The sequence below is a fragment of the Stigmatopora argus genome, chromosome 11 (assembly GCF_051989625.1).
Source record: "Stigmatopora argus isolate UIUO_Sarg chromosome 11, RoL_Sarg_1.0, whole genome shotgun sequence".
Taxonomy (NCBI): Eukaryota; Metazoa; Chordata; class Actinopteri; order Syngnathiformes; family Syngnathidae; genus Stigmatopora; species Stigmatopora argus.
The window spans coordinates 5,638,193-5,662,618 of NC_135397.1; the positions used below are offsets into that span (position 1 = coordinate 5,638,193).

The 24,426-nt window shown below is 39.2% G+C and overlaps 1 protein-coding gene across 1 annotated transcript in view; it reads right to left on the reverse strand.

Annotated features, from left to right (window-relative positions):
* Window positions 1-24,426, reverse strand: part of macrod2 (mono-ADP ribosylhydrolase 2) — a 242,127-nt gene that overhangs the window by 4,946 nt on the left and 212,755 nt on the right. Inside the window, exons 10-15 of the mRNA XM_077612858.1 lie at window positions 20,509-20,547; window positions 18,776-18,832; window positions 13,021-13,059; window positions 12,592-12,636; window positions 11,782-11,919; window positions 11,593-11,658 (exon numbers count right to left, since the gene is read on the reverse strand). Coding sequence (XP_077468984.1) covers window positions 11,593-11,658; window positions 11,782-11,919; window positions 12,592-12,636; window positions 13,021-13,059; window positions 18,776-18,832; window positions 20,509-20,547 — 384 coding nt within the window. The remainder of the gene's footprint in view (window positions 1-11,592; window positions 11,659-11,781; window positions 11,920-12,591; window positions 12,637-13,020; window positions 13,060-18,775; window positions 18,833-20,508; window positions 20,548-24,426) is intronic.

Here is a 24,426-nt window from a genome sequence, read left to right on the forward strand (position 1 = left end):
AGAAGCACTTATCCAGCTATGAGAGAACATTGCCCAGTCTGCCAACAGCAGATACCACAGATAGAAAATACAGAGTGCCAAGATCTGATAAACCAAAGACAACAGGCTAAACTGAACAAATTCCAAAGTGCCAAATACAGAAGCTTGTGCAAATTTATTAAGACAGCATGACAGAAGCCAAAACCCAAATGAATGGCTGGGTTGAGTGTAGATGCGCTTCTGAAAACATCATGCCTGCTTACCAACCGTTTGCCCAGATTTCTGGAAAAAGATCCCCACAACCTAGCGTGCCATCTTGGATGACAATGTTGTTTTTGAATCAGAAACGATCAAAGGATAGCTTAATCAAATATGACAAGCAACTATGACACACTATGACAACGATGATACACTATGACAACTGCCAGAGAGAGAACCAAACCTTGATTCTTCCACGCCTGGTCAGACCGAGGTCATTGGTTGTTTTGCTCATAACACCTGTCAGATTGCAACCGACTCTTTCATTAAAAGAAAGTAAAAAGTTCAAAAGGTTTGCTTCCATCTTTTTGCCAAAAAACTATTAATTTAGTTTCATCGAGAGAGCTTTAGTCTCAGCTGGCACAATTGTGCAACCCATTGCTTACAATCGAGTGGATGTAAACCATCGCAATGGAATTCTTTCATTAACGCATGTATTTTCCTTCACGTTAAGGACCAAAAGCCCAAGCAGACCAGATCACACTTGAAAATCAATTATGGACAGAATCACTTTCATTGCCGCCTTTCCTTAAGCTGATTATCTGTTGAAGAGCTTACGATTTTAAAGCTTTGACTGAGAAGACGAAAGGCCGTTGCTTGCCCAACAACACTTCATTTTAAGAGACCAAGTAAAATGCAAAGGTCATGATCAGAGTCTATATGATTTCCTCTCAAAAACTATAATGGAATTAAAATCAGAATACAAAGTGGGTGGCCTATAACCAACTCGGTCGGCCTTAGCCCGTCCAAGGTTGTGTATATTAAACAAGCATGAAAAGCCTCTCATTAAACTTTGCATGGGCAAATAGCTTGGAGCCTGGTATCCCCAAATGCACAGATAATTAAAAACATTTCCCACTTTACGCTAAACAAGATCTGGTGGGCCTCAACAAGTTCCAAACCAAGAAGAACTAATGAATTGGTAAATGCATAAAGAACCCCATTTTCATATGTTAATGTTACGTTTGTTGTGCAGCCTTGTGCAAATAGCTTAGCTGTGCGATCCTTTGCTCTCAAAACAAGAGGGTGGAAAATAGCTTGTGTCCGAGGGGGGGGCGGGGGGTAAACATTTCATAGCTGGAGTTTTCTTTGCTTTCAGACGAAACACTGTCTGACAATCTGAGCCAATTAAGGAGCACTGAGCTGTGACCTGCAGGCCCAAGAGATGAAAACAAGCCTGCTTTGTAAACTCTGCGACTGCCCCTCTTTTGGCTACCCGCCTTACAAGACAAGAGCCCTCATTGATACTTTGCCTTTTTTCTGCATAAGAAAGGTCGAGGAGTTATGGACACTAAGTAACATTGTGCTACCCTGCGGCTTTGGGTAACCTTGGAGCTATGCTGCTACTGTTGTGGTTCCAAATTACTAGTTGGGCCCTTCAAAACTAAACTAAAAATAAACAAAGCTAGATCCAAGACATTGGGCCTTTGCCCAAAAACAGATCAAAACAAATGAATGCATGGCACCCTGCGACCCTTGTGAGGATAAGCGGTTTGGAAAATGAATAAATGAATCCATGCCGGGAGAAAAGACAGTGCTGACAACACATACTTTCAAAGATGTCTAATGCTTCCACTATATTGGTTTATTAATGTATAATGGGATCCTATAGTACAGGGGTGTCAGACTCGGGCTGGTTCGCAGGCCGCGTTAACGTCAGCTTGATTTCATGTGGGCCGGACCATTTTAGATATAATATTTCGATTTTTAAAAATAAATTGATTAAAAGAACTGGATTAAAAGCCCTGAATATTCAGGTTTTTTTATAGATCTAAAACAATGTTTATTTTAGCTTTTTTAAAATATATGTTTAGATTTTACAAAATAATGTTTGAACTAAAAACACAGAAAAAATGATTAAAAAAAATACAATTATTGATTTAAAAGGGGGAAAATCAGGAAATTTAATATATACTTATACTCTTCATTTTAATTTGATCCTAAAACAGAAAGTCGGCACTCATAATTTACTTTCCCGGTCCACACAAAATGATGCGGCGTGCCAGATTTGGCCCCCAGGCCGCCACTTTGACACATGTGCTATAGTAGTTTCTTACCTAGGTCTACAATGTCTTGTGTGTCTTGTGTCTGTCTTGCTACTGCCACCAAGAAACTTCCCGAATACGGGATGAAATAAAGTTCTAATCTAATCTAGTCACTGACTTGGTCTATATTAAAGTACTGTATTAAATGATCTTAATTGACCTTTTTTTCCTAATATGCAGTCAAAGTAGTGCGAGTATCGGTTTGTTATGGGTAGAGGGAAAACATAACCAGAGTAAGACAGAGATAAGAAGCCAAAAGTGAATACCTGATTAAGTGAAGAACTAAGAGAGGTGGAGTAGATGACACAAAAATAGAGACAGAAGAGGGGGGTGAAAAAGAGGCCTCCCTCTGTGTGACCTACATACCTGCTGTCAGCGGCCTGCTCTTCTCTCATCACGTGCTGAATAACTTTACATAATATTTATACTTTTAGCGGTAGCTCACAGCTTCCATCACGATTGCGGTTTACTACAGGAATCCAGTGAGTGTCTGAGTAATGCTTAATTTGACACAGGGGTAATACCAAACTTGGACTTGGTTAATAAATGACACCATAGGGATGAATGTGGAAACAGGTAATTGTTTGTACGTTTGGGAAGAGGCTTCAGCTCAGGCCTTCATTTGCAGTTAGCGAGCGATGCCTTCTCTTGGCGGCTCTTGGCTTTCCAGAGGAAATCATGCAATGAAGCAGTCAGTGTAATCAAAGTGCTTGTCTCGAAAGCAGAATAAGGCAAGTGCTGGCAGCTTCCTGCCTATCACCACAAAGGTCAGCTATAGGGCAGCTTAATTGGCAGTGAGGATATTAAAACCACAGACATTGAGTAACAGTGGCAGCTGTCAGCAAGTGGTACGTTCTGGGCAAGAAGTGAACAATTTCTTTCTTACAATTGATATGTGAAAACTTGGACAGAAAGACAATTCACATTTTTCTAAGCTCTGTCCTGTTCATTGATATTTGAAATCAACGTGATGCTTCCTAATAAATGGTTTTTGGAGAACTTCATTTCAGGCAGGCACAGGCAGAAAGGGAGTGCAATATGCATTTGGAGGTTCAATCGTTCAACAATTATCATTTACCATTACCATAAAGGCTAATTATGGCTATCAACGTCAAAGACGGCTATATCTGTCAAGTCCAAAGACGGCTGTATCAGTCAATTCCAAAAACGGCTGCATCCGTCAATTGCACTGATGCCTATTTCGGTCCATTGCAATGACAGAACTACCATCAAATCCAATGAGAATTGGGAAAACGTTACCAACCAGCACCTCTGCAAATTTCTCCAGAAATCGCACTCTCTAGTTAATCAAGCCAATGAGAATTGAGAAAATGTTACCAACAAGCTCTTTAAATTTCTCCAGAAATCGCACTATCTAGTTAAACATATTTTGCAGACCAAACAAACATCAACACTCACCCGACAATGTAATTGCATACTTTTTTAAAAGCATACCTACAATATAGTATGTGACATCAACCCAATAGGCAAGCATACCCACATTTCTAAGGACCAGTCTCAACAGCGTTATCATTGAGCTCTCTTTTTGCTCAAGTTCTCCTTCAACTGTCTTTTATTTCCATTTAAAAATTGAAACTGCCTTTTCAATAGTTTGGAGCGATTACATCGAACGACATTATTACAAGTTAGGAAAGTCCATTAAATTCCATTTCTTTTTAAAAGCCTTCCCTCTCTGGACACAATATGCTGTCAACAATGGGGATGTACAATCTTAACTAGGTTATGAGAGAAATGGCTCTTGTAAATCGCATCACATTTCCTTGAATAGAGTTGAAGAGGCTGGCGTGCGTGCGTGTTATGCAGTGTTTATCTGGCGAGCAGATGGCACCAGGATGTAGAGAAGGTGGCAAGCTGGTGGAGGAAAATGTTACGCTCAGAGCACTTCTCACCGGGGAGACGTTGGCCCTTGATATTCACGTGTACTGAATTAAAGATTGTTTCACACCAGGTAAACCACGGTAAACCCTTCACGAGTTTTATGTGTCCCATTAGATTACCAAAGAACAGGAACAATTTCAAATCCCAAGCAAACATTATGAATACTGTGATTTAGAGAAGTGGTTCTTAAACCTTCAAGGGAGTAACTGTTTATTACCTCCTCATGATCCATTTGCCAACTAAACCTAACCATTTCTCAGCTATTCCCAATTTGAGATCGCCATTAATCACAAAGACCAGGTGTGCTGTATGTATCACAACAAGTTAAATTGCTGCCGTGAAGCAGACAACATGACTTTTACATATTTGTCTGTTTTAGACGATCAAAGATGGGTGAATGTAAATTGTGTTAATTAATCAAAGACACGGGCTGCAAAAGCAGCTTTGTATTGAAATTGGACATTTGCGCCGGTGTGGCAGGTGGCAAATATTACGCCAATTTGACTTGTCTTAACTAGAAATGCTTCACACACTTGAAAGTCAGATTAATTTATGGCACACTCACTAATAAATAAAGCCTTAGTAAATTTGTTTACTAAGGTGGTGCCCAAATGTAGTGATCAACGTTCCCTCTAATTTTTTGTTTGTCTGGGCAGAAAGACAACCTCCATGAGCACACCGAGTACCGGTGTGAGCTATATCATCATTGCTCGCTATGGGCACACACCAGTATCACACCTGCCATAAGCAGGTGTATGTCTACTACACATAAATGATTTAGTAATAATAAAATGTAATGATTCATATCTATGAATGGGCGGCCCAACGGATGAGTGGTTCGTGCGTCGGCCTCACAGCTAAAAAAAATTGGATTTTATTTTGTGCGCTCCATATGATTTGCTGTGCGCAGAGAAAACGAGAGTAGTGCGCAATTGCGCACACGCGCAGCTTAGAGGGAACATTGGTAGTGATAGTCTCTTTATTTTATTTTATTATTTTAATTCATGATGAGTCCTAGCTAGACTCAACAAACTCCACAGACATGGTGAACATGAGCTAAAAACATGATTCCAAATGCACTTGTTAATTTACTATATATTCTTCCCATTCCTAGACTTTTATTTTAGCTTAACTGTTCTTTAACTTTAATATAATCTACTGGATAAGGCAATTTCACATGTGCACAGCTTGAGGCAACTTAACTAAGAAATGAAGAAAGCTGGTGTTTGAAAGTAGTATGCCAATTTGAAAAGGAATAAATGACACTTATATTATGTTGGCTGCTCTCATCTTTTAGACCTTAAGATAATAGTTGTCAGTCAGCATCACACTTGAGGTTGTCTTCTTTTGCAATCTAAGGCAGCAGCTTTATCAGTTTGCACACTGGCTTCAGAAGACAGACAGGCAGCGCATGCAGACATCATTCATATTGGGTTTGGGCTCGTCTTGGATTTTACAGTGTACCCTCGTCCATGGTTGTGCGTGGGTGGGTGGGTCGGTGGGTGTCTACTGCTTTTCTCGCTGATAAATTCTCATTCTTCTCAGTTTATTAACTGGGCATTTTAGTCAAGCAAACAGATGGCTTGAGATAAGAAGACCTGGAGTAGAAAGGACACTTTGAAAGGAAATAGAAAATGGACAGAGCCAATGTCAACCTTCCCCTCTGAGACATCTTTCTGGGCTAGAAAACTGACCAATGAGTTCTTACAATTGGGGCACTATGTGGGTCTCTTCTACATCTCTACAAAAAAAGAATATATTTAAAAAAGGACAGCAGAGCATGACTTCCATAGATTTCAAAATTTGAAAAGCATAAAATAGTCCCAGTTTCAAAGCCAGCTCGGCCAATTTAGCATAACAAGTAAAAAAACAAGGCGTCAGAGCGAGTTTAGAATGAGAAGCTTAGCCAAATGGAATTCCATGCTGCACAAATGCGCAGAAAGATAAGAACTAGGGCTTGTCTTTGGTTCTTGATGGCCCAGCAGGGTTTCTTTTCCAGGACTTTCTGTGTGGCCATGAAAAATGCTATGAAACAAACCGCAAAAACTAATGTCATCAGATCGTGTTAGCTGCCTCCCCGAGGAGCGAATCAACGTATTATAACACCCAAAAATGAAGTGTGGTGAAAACCCTTAGCAATGTTTCCCTTTGTACATTTTCGTTAATTTTGAGTGTCAATTTGCAAAATCTGCTTGCTTTGCTTGACATGTTATCAAAAGCAGATGACACGTTACAAATGACAGTAAAAGCTCAATGCCTCTCTTTTCCTTGGAGGTATCCAATTTTTGGGCTGCAGCAGTTTACGCAAGGCGAGCCCAATTAATTATTGATATAGCACTTAACCAACCACAGCTGCAACAAAGTGCTGTACATAAGTGAGCGCCTTTCCCACAAAGGCAGGCTCTTCTCGCAGAGTGAAAACTAAAATATTGCTCCTTCTAGTGGCAATAACCAAGAAGTGTGTATTAATATGTTTGAAATAGACGCTACCCCAGAAAGTTTCACTTGAAATTTTGCACCTTCAAGTTGTGTTGCGTGTCAAATGAGCAGTTTTCGCATGAAATATTTTGAAATGCAATATTACACCAAATTTTCGGCAAATGGTTTAATGATTTGAAAAAACATCATATATTTGTCCAAATTTCCTCATTAATGGAGGAAAACGTCTGTCCCTAATTACTCTATATAATGTGTTTTATTTTTTTCTGCCATTTAGATGTATTTTAAATGTAAAAGAAAAAAGATATATATATAAAAATGTGCTATTTAAACACCCTCTTGTGCGCTTTTGTTCCCAAATTGTTTTATGATTACGGGCACTTTTACCATGCCTTTATATCAATAATAAACCTGCAGGATTTCGGGAGAGCCTTTTCCCAGCTTGTTGTTGTTGTAAATGTTACAACAGAACGAATCAAACATAAACCGAATCAATAACCCCCTTCACAATAGCCTGCTTAAGAATAAAATAAAAGTGACTCTCATAGAGGGAGATTTATGGCGCCTCCAATTTTTGATGCATTCTTCTACCGTGTAAGGGATTTTACAAGGAAAAGAATTAACTACATGTTGAAGGTAAGTGGGTTTGCTGCCCATTGACATAATTGAGATCTTGAAGGGGGAATTACAGCGTTCATATATAATCCAGATGCACGTTATGAATCAAGACATTGCACAAATGTGCTTGAAATGTAAGCACACAATAAGTCCAGGAGCGAGAGGAAAAACAAAGAGGAAAAAGAAGGCTGAGAGAGCCGAGAGAGGGATAGCAATAGGACTCTAGAGGCTGATGTAACTGTTGTGTTGTGTTTTGATGGCCTGCTGGGTGTGCCTTTGTATCCTTCCTCCTCTTCCTCATCATCTCTTCTGCAGGGCCCGACTTTGGAAGGCCATTAGACCGCTTCCTGCTTGCCACTTCAACTACACCAAGCCTCATTCTTGTACAAGCCCTTCTTAAAACATGGCCATAGCTATAAAAATGCAATGAAAAAAAAGTGCAATGCCACATTGGGTAATGTTTTCATTCCCTGATGGATGTTTTTGGTATATTCGAACAGACAAACAACAAAGTACTATACTATACTTCAGCGGATATAAATACTACCAAAAAATAAATAATAGAAGACCACCCATAGTGGTGGAATCCACAATCTAATTAACAATCAACATTGATTGCACCTCAAATGCATTATCCTAATGTAGCTTGCACAGTTATTCTTCTTCTCATTATTATTATTTTTTAAACCAGAATAGCTTGTTCTGGGGGCACTTTTCGCGCACTCACAAAAGATTTTATTTAAGAAAAAAATGACAAGCTCTCTAGATTATACTGTAAGATTTGCAATGCAAATGCGATACCACAACAACACAAAAACACCCAAAAGAGAGGCAAAATTAAACGAAAACAAAATAGTTAATCGTTTTAGCAGCATATTCGAAAAAAAAAAAATCATACTAATAGAAAACTCAATTTCGGATTTTTGAATGTATTATCATTCATTATCAAGTTTAGTTGCAGTTTTGCTGAAGAAAAATGATGCACCAAAATGTATTATTGTGAAGATTGAATTTGCGCTACGTTTAAATCTTACCCTCAAAAGAGAGAATGCTTATTGACGCCTAGCAGAGAATAACAATCCATGAAGGAAAAAAAAACAATTTCTTTTCACAACTCACATTTATTTATTCCTTGCTCAAGGCAAAATGCGTCTTTCTTTAATTTATGGCTGTTCTATAAGCTTATTGAAGCAGGTGCCCACTCACAATTCAGCAGAACAAGGCTGAAGAGATAGGCAATAAGAATGCAGCCTCCAATTCCCTTTTTAAAATACTATGTGATGAATATTCATAAATAAAGGATGATTGGATTCTGATTCAATTTGGCCAGGCTTTCTAACTAAAAATATCAGGCTAAGAATCTCATTACCTGCATATGAAAGGTGATATTGAATACATGTAATTCAAATCATGTATCACGCACCCCCAAGTTAAAAAATACAAAATATTTCCTCTACCCACCATATTGCATATCTCATGTCCACATTAATATTCTAGCAGCCTATAAAATGCCCACATTTCATTGGATTTCTTGTCATATTATGCCTGTTGGTCATTTCTATTGCCTACATAATACTATTGCATGGTTTGCTCAATAGTGTGAATTTATATATATATAAAGGAATATACATATTACACTCCATAGTTTCATTAATTCCCTCAATTTTATTGTGAAATAAATATTAAATGTGGAAAGGCATCTGTAAAAAGCTTTGTCCAATATGTGCATCTGCAAACGCGCAGATCACAAATGATAACGGGTTACCAGGGTGAAAATGAACAGGAAGCTTATTTCACCCCTTAGTATTAAAGTGTAGGGAAACTGGGACTGCAGTTCTTAGCTGTGATACACACTTCTATAAGTGCAATTGAAAACTATGTGAGAAGAGCAGGGTGTTAAGACAAACTGGATATAAATGTGTAAATGTAAAAGAAGCCCTTTGAAATGTCTATAACACTCTTTGCAAAGTGCGATCCGTGCCGTATACACACAAATGGAAGCTTATTGCCACCAAATGTTTAAATAAGCAGCACACATTGATGTTAATGCTTGCAGTTTTGGGTTAATGGATGCTGAAGTCACAAATTTTCAGCTGACACTAAAACAGTGAAGACAACTCTAATGTCGACCCAGCAATAACCTTTAAAGGTGAACAAAATCCAACATGTCAACTATTAAGTGTTTAGCATGACTTGCTAGCCCCCGTCTCGCCCTGCAGTGAAGTAATTGGCCGACCAAGCAAAAGTAGAAGAGTGAATTGGAAAGTGTGCTTATTTTCTGATTGCAATCCAGCTTTAGTTTCAAAAGCATGTGTTGGGGTTATTCTGGGATGTTATTATATGTGCATTAATCATTAATATGTATAGGAGCCTTATTTTAATTTGGGACCGAGCGAGCTCGAGGTCACTCTGCAGGGCAGCTGGCTTCGAGGACATTTAATTGTTTTCAGGACTATTGACCGGACAGGTCACCATGTTCCAGGCCGAGGACTGTTGATCCGAGTTCGCAACGAAGATCTGTGAAGGACTCTTAAATTGCTTTGACTTGGATTCCGGCAAATGGCGATAATCGAATCAACTTCCAAAAATACTCGCATATTGTTTAAAAAAATACTGTCGCCCGGTTTAACTTATATGAAGTTATTATGCTTACTTGTGCAAATTCTTACGCAGTTGTTTTGGTTTCCGATCCGCTCGGGTCACCATGTATGCTTACTTGTGCAAATTCTTACGCAAGTGTTTTTGGTTTCCGACCTGATATGCAATTGTTGTGGCAGTTGTTTTTTTTACCTTAATGGTGTTATTCGGTTAGCTTATGCCATTTTAGGAATCAGATTACCTTAAGTGTTTTGATTATGCGCGACTAAATAGACAGGAGGATGCCGTTTCTTCAGAATGTCACGGTGGCGAGGACGAGCCAGGACGATTCTCACTTGCAAGTTCCAACGCTGGAATATGTCAACGATGTCTCTCTGTTTTTATTAAAGTATATCTATTAAGAAACCTATCAGCATGGTTTTCCATTCTAAAAAAACGGGCAACACATTTTATTTGGTAAAATACGACAGCTGTTGGCGACACGGCCATTTTAATTCCCCACATTTAATTCTCACACGGTGACTATGGGAATATGATGTGTACGATATTATATTTCTTGACAGTACACGTGGAGTGCGAACAGTTTGGCTCCAGGTATTGGGAAAGACTCCAAGAAAAAAAAGGAACGGCTCAACTAGCATGAATATAAAACCTACTCGCTTCTCCGGCACTTTCATTTCTCTCATCATTATGAACCTTTTTATTACTCCACCCTAATGACTCCGATCTTCACTCTTCGGTTATGAGCAAGGAGTCTGATTGCTGATATTATTTTAATCAAATGTATTTGCTCGGGAACTATTTGATCAAGCAATCCGCTTGACTAAGCCCGCCTATGTGCGAGAATCCAGCTCCCCGACAGTTTGCACTGGCGCTATCTTTCACACAAAATGTAATCTGCCTACAATCGGGAATGACAGCACTGTTTACAGCTCCGCCACGGCCGTCCCGTAGTCACCCTTGACAGTGACAGACAGTGGCAGGCACGAGCGCGACACAATCAACGTGGTGGAGTGTGGCTTCCCACTGATGGAAAGGCTGGTAGTGTTTACGGGACGTACACCGATGGCTTTTCGGAGTGGATGGAGAAGGCTCTTTCTCAGACAGATCTATCTGGATGGTTCGCTCTCACCCTAAATTAATTGAATGTCACTCAAAGAGCAAGTGAAATAGAGAAAGACTTAGATCGTTGACTTAATGCAATAGTGGCCGGAGTATCGACACTCAATTTAGACTCAGCTTAATTTGTAGCTATGAGGACCGAATACAATTAGGGCGCTCGCTGCTGCTTTCAAGTCACGATATTTTAGCACAAAACTGGAAAAGTTCGGAAATTAGGAGAAAGTCTGCAAACACGAAGCAATAAATGGTTTCAAAAAAATCTGAGCAATTGGGAGGAGGACTGACCTAGACTTAGGTCGTATTGACAATTGCACTGTTTGGTCTGGACTAACTCCCAAAAGTTTGCGGTTGGTGTAAATACAAAGCAGTGAACTCTGATGCGAGACCTCGGCTGAGAGGTGGTCTCGGTTCACGCGAACTGTAGTGTGCTTCCCTCAAACACCCAAAATTGGTCTAGCACTTGGTTATAATTGGCTCCAGTTTTTTACCTAGTTCTACAATGTCTTGAGTGTCATGTGTCTGTCATGTTACTGCAACCAAGAAATATAGTAAATAAAGTTCTAACCTAACCTAACCTAATTTGTTGTGAAAATCTATTCCAAAAAGATATGGTGGATAAAGTGATATATTTTACCTTCCATCTCTTGGGTGGATTTGCCCGTGTCAATTTCCTCTGTATTTGCAGGATTTTGATCATTTTCTGCAGAAAAAGAAGCAATAAATGCTATTTGCAGAATAAATTCCAGGCCAACTCATCAGCTGTATCCTGATGATAACAAGCAAGATGAAAAACGAACATAGGTTTGCCAACATCATCACGTACCTTGTTCTTCACCTTTATCCTTGTTTTCAATCGCAGTTTCTTGATCTTCTGCTTTTTCGGTTCCAGCATCGTCATGTTTATCTTGACCGCTTTTTTCATCACCCTCCTGATTTGGCTCCTCAAGGCCCAAATCTTCATCTTGACCAACAAGAAAATATATGCTCGGTTTTGTAGGGATCAGCTCAACCATTCAAATAATGATGCAATCTTGCCTAGTATGGTTGGTTTGCACTGTCAAATATATGTATAAGAAAGCACTTTTTAACAACTGATTTCAAAGACGGGAAAAGTAAGAGCTGACTAAAAGAGAATGTTGATGGAAAGTCCATGCCCAGAGGTGGCTGTTTTGTTCCCACCGTAGCCATGAGCGGCATTAGTCCGTAGCTATTATATTATGTATTTTCTTTCCTCATTGTTACTCCTACCTTTCTGTTTGTGTCTCAGGAGAAGGTAATTACTGATCTAATGCCTTGCATAGCAACCCAGGGATGCATTTACCACAACACAGTTATCGAATAGTTCCAAAATTGATGTTTGGAGACGCTGTATCTGCTCCATCCGTCAAATTTTTTGTCAATTGAATAGAATTTACATAAAATAAGAAGAAAAGCAAAGGCGCTGCTACCCAGACAAATCCTGAATGTTAATGACAGGTAGAGGTATAAAAGTTCCCTATAACACACATCTTACCTACAACATATCCACACACACACCCACACTTTTTATAACAAAACAAGCAGAATAAACAAAGTTGTGCGCGTTCATAGCTTACGTTCATTTGTGTGTGATTTACTCTGCTGTGTATCTTACCTGGGCCCTGACTTTCCATCACCACATCTTCGATTTCCTCTGCATCTAGAAATACAAAGTTTGGAAAGAAGAAAATATTTACAGTCGGAGTCGATGTGACTCGACTTGCTGTATCACCTAAAACAGCTTTTTCTTCCCATCGCTTTGTCTTTGTACCGCAGTGTGCGCGCAACGGAACCACAAAGGCATGCATAAATTAAGCGACAAAAAGAAAGAGGAATATAATGTCACTTCCAAAGCCATTCATAATTGAGGGATTTCTTTGTTCCACGCATGTGTGATAAGAGAACTTTTCGGTGTTGGCATGTGGGATGGAAAGACTGAAGTGGAGCGAACAGTACATTCAATTTTTGATGACAAATGACACCAAGAAACAGTGGCAGAGCCGAGAGGCTGTGAGCATGTTAATGAGCCGTAAAGTGACATTACCATTGTTGGCCTTGTTTTCATCACCTGCTTCCTCTTTTCCTAGAAAGGAGAGCAAATGTTCATCACTTGAACGCCAGGCGCGTACCGTTAAATAAAAACAGAATATACAAAACATGGCAAGATTTTCCCGTGATAAATTATTCATACTGCGAGAGTTAATCTCGGAATAAATCATGAATCTCCAGTTTATCTCGTGTGTGTGGATTTCTTTTTTTTTGTCTTTGCCGCCAAATATCAGGACTGTTTTGAAGTCATTTATGCAAGAGAGCAACAGTATTTGGAAGTAAAAACAGCCCGAGGTGTCTTGTGCCACATAAGAGAATCTTCGTAACACTTGTACACTTGTTTTTTTCGTTTACTGTGACCAGAGGAGACACATTATTCATATTCTCAACTGAACTATACACCTGGAAAAACAGTGTTAAGTGGGGTTGCTGTTTTAAGCCTTAATGTACCATGTACATGCATAGACTTGCCCTAAATTATACACATTTTTGTTTTTTTCCACAAGAGGGTTTTCAAATCTTTCCACAACATCAGTTCAGATGAAATTGAAATTTTGTATATGTTTTGTTTGCTTGTCCCCCCCCCCCCCCCCCCCTCCATTTGATATTCATTTGTGGAGGGCAACATTTTATTGATGTGCTGCAACGGTTAGGAGACACATAGTAAATCAAATGAAGCGGTTCTTTTTTCAGAGTATGCGCAGTTAAATTACTTAGATGCACGTCTATTTATAATATACTTGGACTCCATCACCATCCATCACCATTCAAGTGTACTGTGAATGCATTATTATTTCATCCATCCATCCATTTGCAAGAAATATTTCCTAGCCAGGGTCATAGGGAGCTGCAGCCAAACCCAGTTGAATCAAGGCACAAGGTATAATAGACTGGCTATTAGCCAATCATAGACAAGCATACAGTATAGACCAAGGGTGTCAGACTCGGGTTGGTTCGGGGGCCGCGTTAACGTCAACTCGATTTCATGTGGGCCGGACCATTTTAGATATAATATTTAGATTTTTTTTTTATAAATGGATTAAAAGAACTGGATTAAAGACCTGAATATTCAGTTTTTTATAGATCTAAATTCTAAAACAATGTTTATTTTAGCTTTTTTTAAATATATTTTTAGATTTTACAAAATTATTTTTGAACTAAAAATACAAAAAATGTATTTAAAAAAATTACAATTATTGATTTAAAAGGGGGGAAATCAGGAAATTTAATATACATCTATACTCTTCATTTTAATTTGATCCTAAAACAGAAAGTCGGCACTCATGATTTACTTTCCCGGGCCACACAAAATGATACGGCGGGCCAGATTTGGCCCCCGGGCCGCCACTTTGACACATGTGGTATAGACAGAATAATTTACTACATTTAGATTTCAACTGCCAGTATGGCAGTCAAGTGAGTGAATAAGTACAATCAGCGATATGCATTATGTCATGTTTGACCAAATGATTAACTATCAGAAATTATGGTATGAAAATGAAAGAAAAAAAATAGATGAGTTTAGATGTGTGGAAAGAGAGAGCAAACCCCAATAAAGATTTATTATACACAAATGGTGGCAACATGAATCTTTGGAGAAAGAAATCACCAAAAGAACTTACAATGCGTATTAAGAATAAATCAGAATGGTTTAAAATAATTTCAAAAAGGATTTGCTATTTGCTGCTTTGCTGCTTCATGGCCTGGACAAGCAATAGGCACATAAATCAGCTCTTTCCCCAAAATTCTGAAGGAAAATGTTCGGCAATAAGTTTGTGCCGATCCAATTAGGATTCTGAGGCAGGGCACCCCTCAAAAATTCCGGCAAGTCAATTTCTCATTTCCTTTACAATTATTTTTTTCTTCTGTGAAAAGCTGGGCTCACTTCATGAATTTAAATGCATTGTTTGAGTGCTTCCTTAATGAGGAGCACTGACCAACTGCTTATCAATGATTCTGACTTTGGTTCAACTAAGGAACCAACTTCACATTTTTGCAGTAATATTAAACACATGCAATTGAGAGTCATTTTTAAAAATGCTCCCTTACATATGCCCACACAATGACATTTGGACAAAGTCTGAAAATGAAAGCCATGACACAAATAAGCGAACATGCTTCACACAATGGTTATTGTGGAGCTTCTATAATTGCTTTCCCCCCACTTTTTTTTTTTAACAAGCTGCACAGAGAAACCATTTTACATATCTACGCATGCAATGTTGCACTGCACCCAGAACAATAAAAACGCCAGCCTGGCTTAAATGGAAAAACGTCCAGTTCTAGCATTGCTTTATATTTATCTCGAGTGCCTCTCTGTCCATCATGTTGAATTCTGGTGACACCCAGTCGATGACAATCCTTTCTATTAATCATGACTGACATTTGGAGATGGACCCTAGGCGAGAGGACCAAAGGAATACTTTGACGGGGAAAACGGGTTAAAATGAAGGCCGAGGTCGCACTTTGCGTTGAAAATGCCGGAATGGCACTCATTATTGTATAAAGCCATCCCAAACAACAACATGTCAGATGTGGCAAGAGGCCAAATGCAATTTTCTCTTCATGTTTTGATCATTTAATGGAAAGAACAGTGCTCAATCTGCAATAGAAAAATGGGCCACACGCACAGGGTGTCAAAAAAAATCATATGTAGGCCAGATGTGATTTATAAGAGCCATTACAAGTCCCAATCAAAATGCCCCCCCACCCCACAATGCAACTCGCACTTTTGTTACAAACAGAAGGTGGCAGCATTGTCCCAAGCTTTCTTGCCGATTTGAAGCGTACTTAACCCCCCCTTTTATATTTAGAATGTGGGTTCAACATACTTCACTACTGGTCAGCCACGACATACAAAAAGCTTTGAGCTCCAAACCGCACTTGAAAACTCAGCTTTAATGATGATGTATACTTTTTTTGTATGTCATTGTTTCCACACTTGTACTAAGTGAGGGGACATTGTTTTGATAAAGACAAAAAAACATGTCTTACGGGCACAAGGATGATTTATTCATAACAGAGTTAACCGTTACAACGACATCAATAATTTAAAAGCGGATATGAAACCTTCTCTGTGTGTCCTACTTGGCGAGAGTGGATATCTTGATGGATCCCATATTGGAAATTAATGAAATCAAAGAGTATTTTCAGCATTGTCTCATTCACCTCTAGTCGACTGGAGCGAAGAAAATGAAAACTTGCTAAAGAAAGTGAAAAAGGACAACAAGGATGACCAAAAGCTCCCATTCAAACACATTTTGCATGTTTTACAGCAATGTCTGTCATAGAGTGGCTGAGCCATTGTCTGCTATCATCTTCACTGCCATTTCACTTTCCTCGCCGCCTTTTCACCAGAAACCTCAGCAAGCCAGAAAAACGCATCCAACAAAGACATTGATTATACGCTCCAGGTTCACATTTTACTCTGCCCTCTGATACCCACTAATCTCACTAATAACACTCTGATGCCAAATAGTAAACAATGTGGTGATGCTTGCCAGCCCGGCTGATGTCTTTCACAAAAGTGCTTTATCACCCTCCAGGTGAGGCAGATGTAAAGCTAAACACACAGAACTACACACGATGCACACTAAAATACAAATTACATAAAATGGTAGACGCCATTATATATATATATATAAATATATATATATATATATATATATATATATATATATATATATATATATATATATACATACACATACATATACATTATATATATATATATATATATATATATATATATATATATATATATATATATATATATATATATATATATATATATATATATATATACATATATATATATACATACATATATATATACACACACATATATATAGAATGGCATCTACCATTTTACATAAAACAATCGTCGAAAAATATGGGATGGTAAGCCCAGCCCTACTTTCAATACATATTTACCCCATTTTTGCATTTCCTTTGTCTAACTTAAAAAAAAACACCCCTAAACCTTCATGTGAAAAATCACATCTAATTTCTGGAGTAATAAAACCTTAAAGCATATTAGCAGACAAAAGCTGTATTTCGTACAGTAAAATTGCCTTAAACTAAGAATCCTCTGGGATCTGAGCACATCAAAATCAGCAGTTTTATGTACGAGTCAAAACCACGCAACATGGTTTAGTTGTGCATTTTTCCAGCTAGACTTGAAAACAACAGATGTATTAATCTCATTCTTAAATTCAGCAGTATGTTTTATCCCTTGCATACATTGTGCCTTTTGCAGCAACAGATGCAACCATCATTATTATGATTGTGTTACTGCACTATACAGCATATTTCTAAAGGAAGCACACTGGAGGCAACCTTAATGTTTTCCTTTCATCTCTTCAGCGGCTAAAAGCCTCTCACGGCTGACCTATGGTGTGGGGAGCATCGAGTCCCCCAGAGGAGTGTGATGTATCACACTGAGGCATATTGACAGACATCCCGCCCAGCACAGCAACAGAGTGTAATTTATTCGCGCAAGTGCTCCACATATGAGCGCTATCGGATATATTGCCAACATTGTTGGCTGGAGATAAAGTGCTTGAAGGTTTTGAATGGATGCTTTTGGTCAATTGTAAGAGACTCCCAAGAATCTTGAACATGAATATCACATTAGAGTGGTCGGCATGCAGCAGGTTTGATTTTCTTGGCCGTCTGCATCTCCTAACTCTGAGCAACGGGTGACACCCGAGTGTTTTCCATGATGAATCCCCACCGATGCACCACATCCACACCTAACCTTTACAATGGAAGCACTACACAATCATTCCTTTTCCTTCCTGTGAAAGAGTTTGTCTCAAGGACTGAGTGTTCTCCTGCTAGAAAGCTGCGCGAGGGCCTTTTGTGAATGGATTAGTTACTATTAAGCTGCTGGGCCTGATAAATTAGGATTTATAAAGATTATTACAAAATACTTATGGCCTCCTAACACTGCTGATTGAATTTGCAAATCATTTTGAATTGCCGTTGCACGATTATTTAGACTTGGATGCAGTTTGAAAAGCAGGCGGAGAGAAATGCAGTAAAACTGCGCTTTGTTTAAAAAAAAAAGACAGAATTATTGACGCCCTTGAAGTGACTGCGCTATCTAGTCCAGCCTTCCACAATCAGCGAGATGAGCCATTTCCCCAGGGAAAACAACCATGACTGCTATCTTTAAAAATTCCCTGCAACCTTTAGGCTTGGAGACAAATGGATGGTGTACCATTTTAATTGCCTACTAACACCCTCCAGTGTAAGAATCTAATTATCTTTGGTCCATCGTATCGGAGAAGCCTATAATTGTTTCAATATTACACATCCAAAGGGGCTGAAACTGCAGAATAGCCAGATAATGGTGTCTTAAACAAGTTTGCCTTCAAGAAAACATTCATTTGAAAAGGCCCACTTCTCATGCTGTTTTCATTTAACCCAAAGAGGAACTTGGGAATATTGACTGTTGATCATCACGACTGTAGCGCTGAAAGCGCTTCCTAAATACAAACGTTTTTTATTTATTTTTTAATTTAAAAGTACAAATGATGTCTCCATTACTTGCACAAATGCTACAAAATAAGCATACACTACCCAGCACAATACCATTTATGTTTGCACACTGGGGGTGTATAAAAATCAAAGGTTATAAGAGTAATGATCAGTATTTACCATTACCAAATCACAGCTTTGAATATGCTGCTGTTCCGTTTAACAACACTATAAACGAGAATCCAAATAAAATGTAGCATTCTAACCTCTGTTATTGTCGTTGTCATCCTTGGCTGTTGATTTTGTAGACAGTGAGATGTCATCTGCAAGAAAACCATGATTTAGTGACGGAGGTCACGAATAGCCACGTGATTTTAAATGCTCGACACCGTAGGATGACGTTAGGCAACCTGGCTCGTCATAATAGTGTCAACATTGGCTCTTGTGTATCGGCTGACTTTGAAAGAAGAGCGTGAGGGGAAAAATGGATTGCTTTAACATGCTGTTGTTTTACAACTCAGTGACAAAAATATGACTCCTGCGGGGGAATATGAGGCATTGAGCGCGACCCGAGAGTACAGTTGTGGGGGAGAAAAAACCTGCCAGAGAATATGAGCCATTCGGCAGCCATTCGAATGTTTGAATAGGTTCCAGGTAGCAATGAGTCAAACTCTGACTGATGGAACAAAATCAAAGGCCAGGACTTGGCATGAGAGCAAAGGCCCACCAAAGTCAACTGGACCAGGATAGTGCTGGCAATATGACACAACATAACTAGCAACTATTATTGTTTATTGAAATATCCTAAGGCCGGAAAGTGATGTTGCGTAACATACGGCTTGAAAGCAACTGTAAATAAATAAGCACACGTTTCCCGTATTTTCACGACTATAAGGCGCACTTAAGTCTTAAATTTTCTCCAAAATAGACAGGGCGTTTTATAATCCAGTGTGCTTTATATATGGATTTTTTTAAATGTGTCATTCATTGAGGGTGCGCCTTATAATGCGGTGCGCCTTATAGTCGTGAAAATACGGTAAATGCAAATGGCATATTTGTTCAAGAAAAGGGAGTCCGTTGAGTCAGTTGTAATTTCAGAAATCTTATCAGGGAATGAGAAACATGTTACTAACTCTAAACTCAAGGCAACACGTAAGCTCACAATCTTTCATATTCTGTCATAGTTTCAATTGCCCCGTCCATGTTATCTGAAACTACCACTTGCTTTATAAACATAAGAAATGAAAGTCCTCAATTTTAATTTGAATCCTGATTTGACCAACAGTTTATATGTTTTGTCAAACATAATAGCCGACATCCCACAAGGCATCATAGAAATTGATTGCTAAAAATTGAACAAAAACATCTCGCCAAAACAATGTTGGAATCGACATTAGCAACTAAAACCCATCCTTTGTTGTATAAAATATTAGTCCCAGTAAAAGAAAAAAAACTCAAGTTAAACTGAAACTGTTCTGTAAATAGTCCCCACTACTTTGCATTGTATTCCGTCTTTATTAAGGTCATCAGCGCACGGAGAAAATGTCAATAGTTAAACATGATAAGCTGTATCTGGGTGCGACAGGCCCCTTGCCAAGATGCAGCAGAGATAAAAGCACAACGCGTTGGTGCTTGTGTTTGTTCTACAGCCGAGCACATCCTGCTGGAAGATGTTTCTTTTGTCGCTCACTTTAGGTGGTCTGAAGGCATGGTGCCAGTGAGCTGGATGAAGAAACAGGCGCGAGGAATTAGCAGTGGACATAAGCTCTTGTAATGCTGTCTACCTTATCTGGCATTAGGCATTTCAACAGCATGGCGCTAAATCGCAATTCCTGCTCGTCAGCCAACGAGTAAACATTCATTTTCCTTGTTGCGGACTGAACAAAAACCCCTCACAAATCACTGTCACGACTCAAAGCTATGCCACTCTGTCATCTTGTGTGTACAGATAGGGGGTTGTTAAGGTGAAAAGGCAACCATGGAATATTCTGTCACTCACCTCCCTTCAGCTGCTCATCTGCAACCTCCATGTCATTGTCTGGAAAAGGTGCAAAAAAGACAGCCTGTCAATGCCTTTCAAGTACATCTCTTCACAATGATTATACCATTTTAATCATTTCACACAACAGTGCTCATTAAAAAGTTATGGACTAAGATGATATTAATTCCACTTTTACGCACCTACTGTGTTCTCTAATAATGCAGAACGTGCCGTAATGAAGAAGGTTAAAAAAAATCTAATATCACAGTTATGGTAACCTGTTGGTTTTTATAACTCTCTATCCTTGTTCCAACCCTCACAGCAGATCAGACATTTCACAACAGCCTCTTTCAACAACAACCACCAGACATCCTCGGATCTAGTGAGTTATTACATCAAAATGACTCCCCGTGTGAGATTACGTGCTTGAACGTACATGTGTGTGCGTGTGTGTGTGTGTGTGAGAGAGAGAGAAAGCTAGAGAGACATCCCTTTTCAATTAAATCTATAAAAGTTGGCTCAACATATATTACACAAAACCTTCCATTTCCTCCCAACACAAGGAATGTAAGCCGGTTGGACAAGCGGGTCTTGAAACTCTCTTTGATTTTCTCGGAGCCTGACAGAGAGAAGCAGAGGTGTTTCTGTTCATGCGAATTTTGCTGCAAAGTGGGAGATGAGAAGACAGCTTTGGATGCTGCTTCCTAGGCAGATAGACAGCACGTGTGCACGGCTCCCATTATACAAACACACACTTGGCTTGGATCAGCGTGCAGCTCGGAGCTTTAAAGCATGACACTATACAGTTGGGCAGCCTTAACAACTCGACGTGCACACAAATGCACACCATTAGTATGTGTGAGAGTATTATGGTGGCAAGAGTATGTCTGTGGCATGATTATGGCTAAGTGAGCAAGCCTTCCAATATGATGAAAGGCTTTTGTCATCTGCTCTGAGCGTATCAGAGCTCCCAGTAGAATGACTGAAGGCCTTTTTTCCCTTTTGTATAACAGAATAAATGGCTACAGTGCATTTGTTTAGGCCTTTTTTTGGGTAAGCGTGGAGAGTTTCAGCTACTGTTACATGCTATAATATTACCAACTCAATCGCTCACCCACAAAAAAATATAAATATATAGAGATAACTAATATACATATGAACTAATTTCCAAAAAGCAACTAAGAAATGTTGAATGTGTATCAAGCATGCACACACACACAACATCGAATGAATCGTGATCAGACGTTTCGTCGAAAGACGTTTGGTCCCCGGACGTTTGGTCGACCGGACGTTTGGTAGAACGGACGTTTGGTAGAACGGTTCGCATGCAATTGATAGATTTTAACATTGGGTGAATAGGGATTTAATGACTATTATTTAGCATTGAGTGAATAAGGTTAGGGTTACACAAATGAAAGTCTCGTGACTCAAACCTCGGGACTCGCGAACCCGTTCTACCAAACGTCCGGTCGACCAAACGTCTGAGTGCCGAATGAATTGCAAAAACGGTTTGTAAAGGCTATACCGTCCCGAACAGAGCCTATATCAAGTAGTTAAGCTATCTATTGTATCCCCAAGCTTGTTTACGGATGTGTTTAAAGTGTATTCTTGCAATACGCCGAGACAGACGGAGGTGTGAGCCACTGATCTCTCAGGTGATCATATCCTGGACACACGGTTTTCTTCTCATTTCTCTGCCCTGAGGGAACGGCTTGTGAAACCAACGGACTTCATTTTCACCCTTCACAGGGCTGCTGTGGCCCCTCATATCCTCTGTCAACATATTACGTGTGTGCGATACAAGTGTGTGCACAGTGCAGCTTAGCCACTAACCAAGCAGCGGGGAGTGGGTGAGTGAGCGCTTCTCCGAGAGACATATGTTTTAGGGGCATGGCTTTGGGTGTAAAGAGTGTATTTAACGGCTATGTAAACAATTGTCACTGGCAAAGTCAATGGAACAGTTCGAGAGAATAAAACAAGCCCACCAGATCCGAGCGCTGGTTCTATTTTGTCACCACTGTAGCTCACAGAGGAGATGAAATGATGGAAACCAGCTTGCGGGCAGCCACCCTGATCACATTAGGAGAGTGTAACCAGAATCAATTTCGACGTGGTTTCACTGTCTAAAACCACAGCTGCCTTACTGCTTGCAAATGATAAGTCCCCAGGCATGTTGGCAATAAAACACTACCCACTGGAATTATGTTATTCTGTATTATTTCATTTACCGATTCAATTTATTTTGAAAGCGGCCTTTGAGATGGGAAACTAGTGTTCGTGATTTAAAATGAGTGTATTCTTTTATGACTATGGCTCTTAGATACAGAACTTTTTCCTGGCAAAAGAAAAAAAAAGTCTTTTGCGGCCACAAACAGTGACAATAAGGCTTTTCTAAATATTTCGCTCAATGACATTTGGCTTTCCGAGTCTGTCGAGATGCAGTTTTATGTGAATATGTGGTTCACGATGACATTTTCCAACTCACGTAATTATGGGAGGTAGCTGGCAAATATTTAACAGCAGGGTGTTTACAGACGCAGATCATCAAAATCTTCTAAAATCTTAGGACAGACGACAAAGCTCGTAAAGTACTTGGCTTCATTGTGACTATGTTGGGAGATGAGTGAAGACCAGTGTGTTTACATTGTAAAATATTTGCAGCATGAAGTCAAATCAATTTAGACGTCCCGTCCTGACATTACACCTGGATTACACTCAAGAGTGGGTTGATTATTTTTTTAGCAGGAACAAGCAGCATATAGCCCAGAATTTTACTGCATTTATGAAAATTGTGAAGATAAATTATACCGGTTGTAGTCGTGAGAAATGGGGAGGCGCAATTTTATAAATTACAAGCCTGATCTAAGCCATCAAGAACTGCATGACAACATAATAGAGTAGATCTTGAGGAGGGGCTTCAACATGATAAAGCAGAAGAAAAGAGAGAATAAGTGGCTAAAGTGGCATGGAGACAAAGAGTGATCCAAGTGAGAGCAACTGAGGACCAGGGAAGATAATGGCTAGCGTCTATGTGATGTGACACATCAAACCACCTATGATGTCAAGGGACTTAACGAGGTCTCAGGTGTCCATGCAGAAAACATCTGATTTCCTGTCTCTTATAGAGAGTCTGATGAAATGTTCTAAGGCACACCTGGCAGCTTTCTAAATGGCTTTGTCAAAATTTCTTTAGCTCGAAATAAGCAGTGTTTTTACCACATCGATCAGCTACTCTTGAAAACACATGGTGCAATTTCTTGATAGAGCTTTATAATGGTATAGAGAACAATGTAAGTATGACAATAATGTCAATGTGTTGAATCAGCACCTGTGCTAGCATCTCGTCACATAAAATATAGATATTTTATGAGAACACAGCTAGTATAGTGAAGCTGATCATTTTTTTTTGCAAATTGACACTATGCGTCTATTGCCGTGCCATCTGCTATTTTGTATGCATTATTCATCAATTGGAAATTGCTTGAAAACAAACGTCTCATTGCTCTTAGGCACTTGAACTGTCTGAGAAGTGTGAAACTCCCCTTCCTCATTATGTGGGAATATTTGACACTGTGTGTGGCAAGACGAGGAATGAAAATAGGTTAGAACAATTTGAATAAGTCTGTTTTGTTAACAGTTTCTACCTTGTATGTAAGAAAACGTATCAGGGATGTGGATAGGTTTGACAGCAGATTTATTTCCACTTCACTGTTTTATTTTATCATTCATGACTTTTTTAAGGTGGACATTCGTCTTATCCCCTGAGGGGTCGCCACGGCGAAATCGTAGAATTGCCTGATAGATTTGTCACACAGACTTTTCTTTTTATTTTAAATAAGGGGAAGATGCCGTTTGCTTTTGGAAAGTACTAATGTACTTTGGATACAGTAAGACCGCATCTCATTATACACAAAACTGACCGTCATACGCAATCTT